Source organism: Oncorhynchus clarkii, chromosome 15 (assembly GCF_045791955.1).
Source record: "Oncorhynchus clarkii lewisi isolate Uvic-CL-2024 chromosome 15, UVic_Ocla_1.0, whole genome shotgun sequence".
NCBI classification, from domain to species: Eukaryota; Metazoa; Chordata; class Actinopteri; order Salmoniformes; family Salmonidae; genus Oncorhynchus; species Oncorhynchus clarkii.
Window position 1 is genome coordinate 39,469,361 of NC_092161.1, and position 12,718 is coordinate 39,482,078.

At 42.7% G+C, this 12,718-nt stretch overlaps 1 protein-coding gene across 3 annotated transcripts in view; it reads right to left on the reverse strand.

Moving 5' to 3' along the window:
- Positions 1-12,718, reverse strand: part of LOC139367250 (MAGUK p55 subfamily member 7-like) — a 253,226-nt gene that overhangs the window by 41,202 nt on the left and 199,306 nt on the right. For all 3 annotated transcript variants that reach the window (XM_071105496.1, XM_071105497.1, XM_071105498.1), the window contains one exon: positions 3,421-3,591. In XM_071105496.1, the coding sequence (XP_070961597.1) occupies positions 3,421-3,591 (171 nt within the window). The remainder of the gene's footprint in view (positions 1-3,420; positions 3,592-12,718) is intronic.

The following is a 12,718-nucleotide window of genomic DNA, read 5'->3' on the forward strand; positions in this document are numbered from 1 at the left end:
ACATCTGATGTACGGCGGAGGACATTCTTCAGAATGCCTCGGACGGCCATTAAGGCCTGTGGTGGATTCCATTTGTGCTATCTTCTGCCAATTCAATACGCTGCCCGTGAGGCCTACACTACACTGTGGTCTCTGGTCTGGGGCTTATTGCCAGAACGAGCAGAAATAAAGAGACCGCTCTATTGTGCATTGTTTGTTTTTAACAATCTCCAATACAATGGCAACCTTATCAAATAAAAAAGCCCCAATAAAAAAACATATTTCTTTGCAATTGTTTCTGGATTATACTTGATTGTTATAGTGTGTTGAGTTGTGTTGTATTGCGTCTCCCCCCTCTCTCTCCCCAAGCCATCGGGAAGGAGGGCACGTGGTGGGTCGGTGCTCCTGCCCTCCTCTACTCCGCTACAGGCAGGCAGGTTGCAGTGCCAGTAAAAGTGTCAGCCTGCATTACTGCCCTCATTAGAGAAACCGCCTTTAATATCTGAAGTCTTAATAACTTCCAGGCCAAACGCAGAGCATATCACATAGAGTTAGAGCTGAGGGGAAGCGGAGGGGCGATGTGGACGGTGTGAGGCCTATCCAACCTCCACTGCCTCCCACCACCCGGCCAGACAGAGCAGGCAGGGCTAGAGTAACCTCAGACTCCCAATGCCTACCCTGCTCTCTTCAGCCCAATAAGCCTAGGACGACAACTATATGCTGAACAAAATCATAAGGCCACAAATCTATTAAATCTCATTCGATGTCTTACATTTTTCCACTTACGGTAAGAATATTCTAGTGAAACTAAATTGACCTTAGCTTTACAGTAAAACAGGGAAGAATGTAGAGGTAAACATATCAATTGGCTCTGATAAATAATCAGATTTCATTTGAGAAAACATCAGTGGTTTTCAGTGAACTGTGTATGTGTAAAATATATATTTTTATTGGCCCCGCAGATAAGCATCTTGATTTGAACTCTGTAATGCAATCTCTCGGTTACCGACATCCATGCTAATAAGAGTAGGGAGAGTATAGGGTCTACGTTGTTCGTTAGCGCTTATTTTTGACTTTACATCCACACTGAGGAATACATAGCTCGACGGATGTTGGATGCTCCAGGGACCTTCCTTCCAATAGGAAAACAACGAGAAGAATGCTGTTTTACTTTTGAGCGGAGTGTGGCTGTGTGTCAGTGGAGATGGAAAGAGGAATGAGGATGGGGCCAAGGCAAGCTCAGCACAGAAGACTGCATGGTAGTGTTTAGAGGACCGACACACCGACTTCACTTTACCCCCATAACGAGGTGCCTGACGTTTAAAATCGAGATAGATTGAGGAAGGGAGAGAGAAATCGAGTTCCTCATGAGTTCCTTATAAGACAAAAGTGGGACAACTTCAGGGGGGAGAAAAGAAAGGAGAGCATAAAAGAGGGGAAACATAAAATCAGATCTCTCCTTTTGTCCTTTGCTTCGTTAGGTGTGGTTGTTGTCCAGTTTACAGAAGTCAATTGAAAATATTTACATTAGAGTTACAGAGGAGAGAGAGGCTATGGAGGCTTCCACTGTGCTGCACAACCGGACATGCTGCCTGGCAAGAAAATGGGCTAGCTAATTAGCAACACCCTACGATGAAGTCCATGCCACTGCATTTCACTACACCAAGGCCTGGTCAAATCATGCTAAAACAGCCAAGAATGATTCATATCCAGCTGCACCGATCGGTAGGATATCTAACCTTGAGAAGAAAAAGCGATGTGTGAGGTATACATTCATTATTTGTGTCATTTGCAATAATAGTTCCAATATTTCTATTCAGGTTGTAAGTCTTAATTCTGTTGCACCTGGGCTTAACGTTATTGTTCCACCAGTCGTTGGCACAAAGCTTTACTCAAAGCTACAAAAGAAACAATAAAAAAATGCAGCTAAATTAATTTCAAGAGTTTGGCACTTTACAAAGCCTTCTGGAGGACTTTGAAATAGCAGCCTTAAAGGCAAGTGTTAACAATTCTGTAGTCTAAAGAAAGAGGGAAAATGAACATTGAGAGTCAGAGCAAGGTGCTGTAAATGAAAAGCACCAAATATGACTGAATCCACAGCCTGCCAGCCCTGTAGATTCCACCAGGGATTTGAAAGTTAAGGGGGCTTGCATGTATTGCAAAACAAATAGCTAAATGGCATTATACTGGGAAAGATGGGATAATCTGTGGACATCAGAGTGTTGGAGTTAAAATCAGAATAAATGTTGGATTGGCCGCTGTGGGTGAAAATCCAGCACTTGAAGAAAGAGGAAATTAGGAATATAATTATTTAACTACAGGTACCGTAGATGTGAGAGAAAATAGCTGTAAGTAGCAGTAGAAGTATTGTTATCTGTTAGTTTACTCCAATCAGGGTAGGGATGGTAGGGTGGGGGATATAGAGAAACATAATTAAATAAATAAGGGGGATTAGAAATGATGCAGACAATTCAATCTCTCTTTCCCTCTCTTTCTCAAACTCTCTTTCCCTCTCTTTCTCAAGCTCTCTTTCCCTCTCTTTTTCAAGCACTCTTTCCCTCTCTTTCTCAAACTCTCTTTCCCTCTCTTTCTCAAGCTCTCTTTCCCTCTCTTTCTTAAACTCTCTTTCCCTCTCTTTCTCAAGCTCTCTTTCCCTCTCTTTTCAAGCTCTCTTTCCCTCTATTTCTCAAGCTCTCTTTCCCTCTCTTTCTCAAGCTCTCTTTCCTTCTCTTTCTCAAGCTCTCTTTCCCTCTCTTTCTCAAGCTCTCTTTCCCTCTCTTTCTCAAGCTCTATTTCCCTCTCTTTCTCAAGCTCTCTTTCCCTCTCTTTCTCAAGCTCTCTTTCCCTCTCTTTCTCAAGCTCTCTTTCCCTCTCTTTCTCAAGCTCTCTTTCCTTCTCTTTCTCAAGCTCTCTTTCCCTCTCTTTCTCAAACTCTCTTTCCCTCTCTTTCTCAAGCTCTCTTTCCCTCTCTTTCACAAGCTCTCTCTCGCTCTCTCTTTCTGGGGAAACCAGTTTTAGACTTAAACAATGGCCTCTGCCTTTCCAATTCCAACAGCCTAGCAGTCCCCCTGTTCCCAGTCCCCCATGGTGGCAGTAGTCAGTTACTCACCGACTACAGCAGGACCACCAGCCCAGTCCCCCTGCTCCCAGTCCTCCATGGTGGCAGTAGTCAGTTACTCACCGACTACAGCAGGACCACCAGCCCAGTCCCCCTGCTCCCAGTCCCCCATGGTGGCAGTAGTCAGTTACTCACCGACTACAGCAGGACCACCAGCCCAGTCCCCCTGCTCTCAGTCCCCCATGGTGGTAGTAGTCAGTTACTTGGCACCACTCTGCCATTGCCTGTGTGTATGTGTGTGACTGACTGTGTGTGTGTTTGTGTCTGTGTGTGTGTGTGACTGACTGTGTGTGTGTGTTTGTGTCTGTGTGTGTGTTACTCACCGACGAGGACCACCAGCCTGTGCTTGGCCCCACTCTGCCTGCAGTGGGGAGTCACCTCCTCGTAGGTGGGCACGTCAGCCATGTCGTACTGCTCACTCTTCTTACACTCATACATGGATTTGTTGGTCTTCTTGTCTCGCCTGCTGAGGCGGAAGCTCCGGCGAAAACCAGCTACAAATCAGAGAGAGGTGGAGGGGGGAGTGAGAAAGAGAATGTTTAGTCAGTCAATAAGGGGAAGAAAGGAGGCTGTGTGTATGTACAGTATGTACCAGTGCCCTCAGACAGTATTCACACCCTTTTGACTTTTTACACAATTTGTTGTGTTAAAGCTTGAATTAAAAATTTATTAAATTGAGATTTTTGGGTACAGAATAATATATTAACATGCATCCATGTTAACAACAAGGCACTAAAAGTAATACTGCAAAAAATGTGGCAAAGCAATTCACTTTTTGTCGTGAATACAAAGTGTTATGTTTGGGGCAAATCCAATACAACACATTACTGAGCGCCACTCTCCACATTTTCAAGCATAGTGGTGGCTGCATCATGTTATGGGTATGCTTGTAACTGTTAAGGACTGGGGAGTGACCAAGTTACAGTTTTTACTTAAATATACTTGAAAATCTATGGCAAGACCTGAAAATGGTTGTCTAGCAATGATCAAGAACAAATTTGACAGAGCTTGAAGAATTTTGAAAGGAAAATTTGCCAAATCTTGCACGATCCAAGAGTGGAAAGCTCTTAGAGATTTACCCAGAAAGACAGCTGTAATTGCTGCCAAAGATGCTTCTAGAAAGTATTGACTCAGGGGTGTAAATAATTATGTAAATATAATATTTCTGCATTTTATTTTCAATACATTTGCAAACATTTCTTAAAACATGTTTTGACTTTGTCATTATGGGGTATTGTGTGTAGATGGGTGAGATTGAATTTATTTAATCCATTTTGAATTCAAGCTGGAATAAGTCAAGGGGTATGAATACTTTCTGAAGGCACTGTATTTGTGCCATTTGTACAAAATGCCTGCAGATACAGATGAACAGTTATTATTGTTATTATCTTGGCAACAGTGCACTTCTGGTTTTATGTACGACAAGTGTAACATATTGAGAGTCATATCTGTGCTGTAGGTGAGAGTACTGAACACTAAGCCAAACAGTTTCTCTGTGATCAAATCTGCGCCCCAAATGGCACCCTATTCCATATGTAGTGCACAACTTTGACCAAGGCCCATAGGGCTCTGGTCAAAAGTAGTGCACAATATAGGGGATATGGTTCCATTTGGGACACAGCCCTATCACTCAAGCACTTATTAACTTTTTCCCCCAAACGACATGCAACGCATTTCAATCCTCTTTTCGCACGTACATAGCTATCTGTGCAGCTCATATAAGGATCATACGTAGTGTGGTCTAAAGCTTTTATGTCATATTCTCAAAGACCATAAAAACATTATTGCCACATTCCTATCCATTTCTCCTCCCAGCCTCAGTTTATGCCATGTACCTCTGATGTAACTTCTCTCATGTCAGAGGAAGCAGCCAAAATGGCACCCTATCCCCTATAGGCCCAGGTCAAAAGTAGTGCACTATATAGGGCCATTTGGGACACAAAGAGATGTGATTCATCTGAGCCTTTTGAACCTGTCTGGTGCGTTTTATGTACATTGACCTCTTCCTCCTTATCCACTCTAGAGGTCAAAGAGAAAACTACTCCTGAGTGGCGCAGTGGTCTAAGGCACTGCATCGCAGTGCTTGAGGCGTCACGATAGACCTATATATATATATATATATATATATATATATATATATATATAGACATGGGTTCGCTCCCAGGCTGTGTCGCAGCAGGCGACCGGGAGACCCATGAGCCGGCACACAATTGACCAAGCGTAGTCCGGGTTAGGAGAGGGTTTGGCTGGCCGGGACATCCTTCTCTAGCAACTCCTTGTGGCAGGCCAGGCGCATGCATGCTGACTTCGGTCAGCAGTTGTACTGTGTTTCCTCTAACACACTGTTGCAGCTGGCTTCCGGGTTAAGTGAGCAGTGTGTCAAGAAGCAGTGCGGCTTGGCAGGTTCATGTTTCAGAGGACGCGTGGCTCTCAACCTTTGCTTCTCCCGAGTCCGTACGGAAGTTGCAGCAATGGGAAACGACTAACTACCAAGTGGATGTCACAAAATTTGTGAAAAAAGGGGTCAAAAGTATTACACCAACAATATAAATAAAAGAGAACTCAAATTTAGAGGGAGAACTGAGTTTCCATGTAATTCACTTTTGCTTTTTGAATTTACTCCCAGTTGTTTCATGCTTGTCCTTGTTATACAACTGCTAGTCTAGGACTTCTCATTCTTCTCAGACTATTTTGGGGAGATGGTATGTATGTGTGTGTGCGTGTGTATGTGAACAGTATGTATGTGTGTGTGTGTGTGTGTGGAAGTCTGCGGTGGTGGCATTCCACGGACATGCATCAATCAATCAGACATGACAACCGCCGTGAAGTGACCCAAACAAATGGTCTGGTTTGAATGCTCTACAGTACGGCAGTATCAAACAAAAATAAATATATGCCGAATTTGAAGAGCGCATCTTCATATATCTGACAGATGCTGATTAAGCCAAAATGGCCAAACCTAGGACACCTAATATCACGTTTCTGCACATGGCAGTCTCTCTCTCTCCCTTTCTCTTTTCTTTCTTTTAAACAGTGATTAATGAACCCAGCTATATGATGCAAGATGAACCAGTAAGATTAAGACAGCATGAAAATGATGGACTGAAGAGAAAAAAAGAAAAGGAAAAAAAACTGATCCAAACCTTTAATACTTTCCAAAACATAGAGAAACCGCGAAGCGCGCGTCGGACGAGCACCGTGCAGATGTGCTCCAAAAGAGAGAGACCGTCTAGCTAAATTATTTTGAGCTCGTTCTTTTTCAAACAGACACTTAATGAGGGATAGAGAAGTACCTACACTGTGTTACAAATGAAACACGTCGTAAGTCAAATGCTGTGCTAATTCTGCATGTGTGTATGTGTGGCAATAAGGCATGTCTCTGTGTGTGTGTGTGTGTGTGTGTGTGTGTGTGTGTATACTGTATACACAGCTATGTATGTGTGTGTGTATCCTAGAGTCTAGGTATTGTGTTACAGCTAACATTCAGGGCAGACTTATTTCCACTATGGGCAGGACAGCACGTTGTGATTTAGGACTATGTTATCAGTGCCATTTCTCCTGCGGTGTATCCTTCTCATTAAAACCCCCACTGCTCTAACCGAACCCCGGCCAGACATAATTGGCCGTCAGCTTGCCACACAGTGGAAAAGATGCACTGCTGCTAGCTACATTACTGTAACAGCAAGCCATGCACAATGCCATCATCATCATCAATGGTTAATATCATAGCAATACCCACAATACTATTATTAAGCCATTGCTGGGTTGATAATATCAGCTAAGGTTGTCCCTGGTCAAAAGTAGTGCACTATGTAGGGAATATGGTACCATTTGGGACAGAAACAGACTCCAGAGTGGGTTCAATCAGATCCAAAAACTACCCCCTTTCCCCCTCCCAAGTCAAACGGTCTAATACTGTGGTCTGATTAGCACAAGTTGTTCCATTCGATTAGGGGGCCTTTCGGCGGCCAGAAGGCGCCTGCGTTTCATTGGCTCTGTCAGAGGGAATCTCTTTGTTTTCCTTCAGGGAGGCAGGTGCACGCCGTTTCATTACCAGTCTCAGCTGCAGCCAGTCAATTCACATCTCTGTTCCTGTAGTTGAAGGGCCCTCCGTAATCCCGGGCCCTTCAAAATCACTTAAACCCTTCTAGACAGCTCCATCCAAATAACAGAAAAATAACTAACCCCCATCTCCTCCACTCTATTCGTGGCCAAGGATAAATAAATCCAAGGTTTGAGAGCGCACGCGTGTAGACATAGATAGGCACACATACACACACACAGACATATGGACGAACGTACGTGAACACACACATGCTGCCACACCCACCCCCCCGCACGCGCACAAACACACAGCGAAGCAGTCATCATCTCCATTATTGTTGGAGACCAGAGAGAGAAGGCTGGAAATGTATTCAATCCAGATATAAAGACATGAATGACTCAACCTTCTTGGTCTGGACCGGCCCCCAGCCATCTTGGTCATTGAGAAGTGTGTGAGTTTGTGTGCATGCATGTGACTGTTATAGTACAGTCTTGACAGTAGAAATAGCGTTTCCACTAGCTAGGGTGAATAGAAGGTATGCTGGTAGAGCAGGAATGTTCGATATGCATGGCAACACTGGACCTTATGATGGTGTGAGAGGTAAAAATACCGTTTTTTTTTTTCAATTCATTGTTCACCTGACCCTGCACCTTGACCTTCTCCCCTAGATGTAATGGCCCTGTGTTGTAGCCACATCACGTGACAAAGAGCTCGGATACGGAGACATTTTCTCTGCTCAGGACACACACATACTGTACACATACGCACCTTTTAATGTAGCGCACTTGACCGTGACTGGGTAATTGCCGGTGGCCCCCTACTACAGTGAACGCAAACACGTATGTACACACACACACACACACACACACACACACACACACACACACACACACACACACACACAGTAAACCCTCCCTTTCCAGAGAGAAACCCCAACAGAAAAATGACAAGGAGCATATCGAGCCACAGTGTAAACATTAAAAGACACATGCTGCCATTACACACACAATTGCCTGGAAGTTGCCAGTGTGCTCCTGCAAGCCCACTTTCCAAGGGCAATAATATCTGACAGCCGTGGCGTAGGAAATTCTGCATGTGTGCAAAGAAAGCAACTGGGGGCCTTTACAAACAGTGAATACTAAACTGCCCAATGTTCTGATACTAACATCCTGCTGCTGTCTGTAAAATAAATGGTGCAAAACTGTAAAAAAAATTATATATATATATCTATATATATATCTATATATATAGATATATACAAAAAATAACAAGAGAAGATTAATGTACGTAAAAAATAACAGATGCTTCTTGAGAGTAAAAAAAAAATCAAGGCAACACACAAACACATCTGTAGATTTCTTCTGTTAAAAGTAAAAGGAGAACCTTGAGAACAATACAGAGATCAAGTATTCCAGACGTCATGTGTAGGCGAACATTGAGATGACAACACAAAAGGAATTGAAATTACAGCCATTTTCACAAAATCAGACTAGAGGAGAAGAGGGAGGAGATGTGCAGGCAGGGAAGCCATCATGGCAAAACCACCTGTTGTATTACCTGGCTTTTGTGTGTGTGTGTGTGTGTGTGTGTGTGTGTGTGTGTGTGTGTGTGTGTGTGTGTGTGTGTGTGTGTGTGTGTGTGTGTGTGTGTGTGTGTGTGTGTGTGTGTGCGTGTGTGTGTGTTTGCATTAAATTGTGGGACCTGGCCTCTAGGCCTGTCTCGTGCAAAGCCTGGGGTGGAATGATAATAATCAAATCAAACTTTGTCTGTCACATGCTTCCTAGACAAAAGGTATAGACAGTGAAATGCTTACTCACGGGTCCTTTTCCAACAATGCAGAGCTAAAGATAACATAAAAAGAAAAGAAAAAACAGAAAGACACGAGGAATAATTACACAGTGAATAATGAATACAAATAAAGTGTACAAATAACATGTATATACGCAACATTACAAAATATTAAGAAGACCTGCTCTTTCCATGACATAGACTGACCAGGTGAATCCAGGTTAAAGCTATGATCCATATATTGATGTCACTTGTTAAATCCACTTAAATCAGTGTAGATGAAGGGGAGAAGACTTTTAATCCTTGAGACAATTGAGACATTGTGAATATGTGCCATTCAGAGGGTGAATGGGGAAGACAACATATTTAAGTGCCTTTGAAAAGGGTATGGTAATAGGTGCCAGGCGCACTGGTTTTAGTGTGTCAAGAACTGCAATGCTACTGGGTTTTTCATGCTCAACAGTTTCCCGTTGTTACCAATAATGCTAGTTAGTGCTAGTTTGACACCAGAGGCATCTTTGAGAAGCATTTGATAGCCTTCAATATTGGCTGTACTAGAGAATTTAAAACCTTTTTTTTGTAAGAACATAGATTGATTTAAAGAAATGTAGCTTAATTAATTTGTTTAATATTATGCTGTTTCTATTCCAAGAAAAACGAAAAACAAAACCCTCAAGGTTTCCGTGAGGAAGGAACGGAAAATATGGCTGCTGTTCAGCGTGACGTCGGGAGTAGGCTACAGTACTAAGAGCCTAACTTCCACAACCTAATTGTAGTCTAACCAATTCCCAAACCCAGATTCAGTGAAAATAAAAATCTCATTGATTTACCAAGACCAGTCCCCAAGCTTGTCTCAGAGCAGCGTGAAACGGTGCCGAAATAGTTGACCACAGCGGGTAGACTATTGCTTCAAATCCTATTGCTTCTAACTTCAATATGCTTTTTAAATAAATAAGATACACCACTTTTAACAGCACATTACTCAACTCTAGTCAGACTCATGTCGCCTACGGTAGGTCTACAGTATATCGGGGAAAAAAACGAAATGATGTGACTCTCAGCCAATAATTTGATTTAGATTGGAGGATTCTAAAATAATATCTAAGGGGCATTTTTGGTTAGGGCAAATCTGATCTGTGAGACTATCTAAGGGCCTTTTATATAATTCTAAAATAATGAATAATAATTGCTTTGTTTCAAAAATAACGATATTTCAAATAACCTAAAGTGAGAGAGAAAAGGCTATTCTTGAACACGGGGTGAGACATTTTTACTAATTTGTAAATAAAGCCAGTTTGTTATTTAGAATGATTTATTTCTGTTTTTAGAGGGAGAGAAACCAAATGCCACAGCTATCGAACCAGCATCTGTAGCGACGCAGTTTGCACTGCGATGCAGTGTCTTAGACCGCTGCGCCACTCGGGAGGCCCCATCCACAAAGTTTTTAATGCTGATCAATTGCTTTGCACAAAGTGTCAAAAATACAGAGAGGTGTTGGCAAGAGTCTATTGTCCTGCTAACAGACCATAATGGGATATTATAATACATGGTGTCCAGGTCAGGATAACCAAAACATTTCTTTATTAAAGACTATCAGAAAGAATGCTGGTACTTATTTATTTAGATCCAAAGCCATGAACGAGTGAGTCACTCAGCTTCATGTAGGTGCCGAGGCTATATGACTGCACCATCAACTTGATTATTTAGCAGACATCACTCACTTGCTTATATTCAGTCAACACATATATCTTAAGAATATCAGGTAATATAATTACTCTTTTAGAATAAAAACCTTAGTGTAACAGCAGTTTGAGTAAGCAGTACTGACGAGTAGAAACAAAATAAATGTGTATTTTTCAGGGTGTGCGCGTGCTGGACAGAGGAACACTATTGTTCTAAATTCAAATCACCTTCTTCATCCTCATCATTAAGTTCATTGAAATTCAATTTTGAAGTTGTGTACAATTATTTGGTTTATGTTGCCCATTCACTTTCAGTTAGAGACACATTAACACCTTGGGACCCAAAAGCATAATCAGTGCTCTAACTCCCCCTTGTGCTGGTCTGGAGCAATGAACCAGTGATGCACGGTATTGTACTAAACCACAAATTGCCTCTAAATCCCGCATCATAATCTCAAAACCTTAAATTGAGCAACCACTGTAGGTAATTGAGGTTGTTTTGTACTGTACATATAGGTAGGGGTAAACTGACTTGGCAACATGATAGATAATAGACAGTAGCAGCGGTGTATCTGGTGAGTGTGAAAGTGTGTGTGGCATCAGTATGCATGTGTGTGCATGTTATGTGTGGGCATGTTATGTGAGTGTGGGCGTCTGTGTGTGTTGGGGTGTCAGTGTAAGTATATGTGTGAGAGTGTGGTTAGGGTCCAGTGTGTCAGTGCAAGAGATGTAGTGCAAAAAGGGTCAATGCAGATAGTGTTCAGGGTCTTGTTGGTTCCAGACTTCCAGCTCTCTCGTCACATACTGGAAGACCAGGGTTCAATCCCTGCGTCCATCTTTCCCACCGTCTCTCCCACTTACCTCACCTCTCTGATTTCCTAACTATTCATATAAAGTGTAAAAAAAAAAGACAGCTCCCATCTGAGCCTGGAGTCTCTACTGCAGTAGAAGATGCGCTGCAATATGCGTATCACAAATGTCTCCCTATTCCCTATTTTAGTGCACTACTTTGACTAAAGCCCTATGGCCCTGGTCAAAAGTAGTGCACTTCATAGGGACTAAGGTGCCATTTGGGATGCAACCATGCTATCCTGGCAGAACAAGCCCTCAGTATGAAGACTAATGGAGATGAGATTTTCCTAGCCACCGTGCTTCTACACCTGCATTGCTTGCTGTTTGGGGTTTTAGGCTGGGTTTCTGTACAGCACTTTGAGATATCAGCTGATGTACGAAGGGCTATATAAATACATTTGATTTGATTTGATGATGACAACTGGTGAATGAACTCTCCCTGGCAGTGCTAGATTAAGAGAGCATTACCATTACGCCCAACCTTGGCCTCAGGCCCTAGCCGCATATATGCGGTTTATGACTGTGCCGCATGCATGCGTACAAACATGCAGAAATACACACACTTAGAAACACACACGTTTGATGCACGCACACACAGAAAGTGGTTTATCACTGCAACACTCAGCGCTGGTTGTGGGCACTGAATGTGGGAAGCACTAAGGAGTGCCTCTTCTCAGTCTCATTATGTGATGGTCCCAATTACAGTGCATAGTCTGTTCAAGTCTATTTCAGAGACACTACAGTTTTCACACTGTCTCTCCAGAGAAGGATGGCACTACGGGACTATGTGGAAAAGGCTTTCCAGATTCCAAACTGTTTGCCACAGTCACTCTGCCAACAACATCAAGGCCAAAGACAAACTACTCTAAGTTCTACATAGATACCCTAAATTCATTCTTCCTTGTTAAATGAGTCACTCAATTTACCCGCCTGTTCTCTACAGTATATGTTTTTTTATGTCTGTCTATTGGGAGTTGAGAATGAAGGTTGAGCAAAAGGATAAGAGAACCAAGGACGAGCGTGGATGGATTGACATGTAGTAAAAATAAGAATAGCAGTAACAATATGGGCCAACATTGTAGCAACGACACCTTCAGAAAAGTAAATCATTTTCCCCTGTATTCCCTTCTCCCACCACTGGCTGGGTTCGAATAGGACTCTGGGCTCTCCCAGTGTGTGGTGTGTATGGGGATAGGTCCTGTCCAGACAGGTGTGTGGCCTTCAAACCCAGTCCCATCACACTCCCTGTCACTC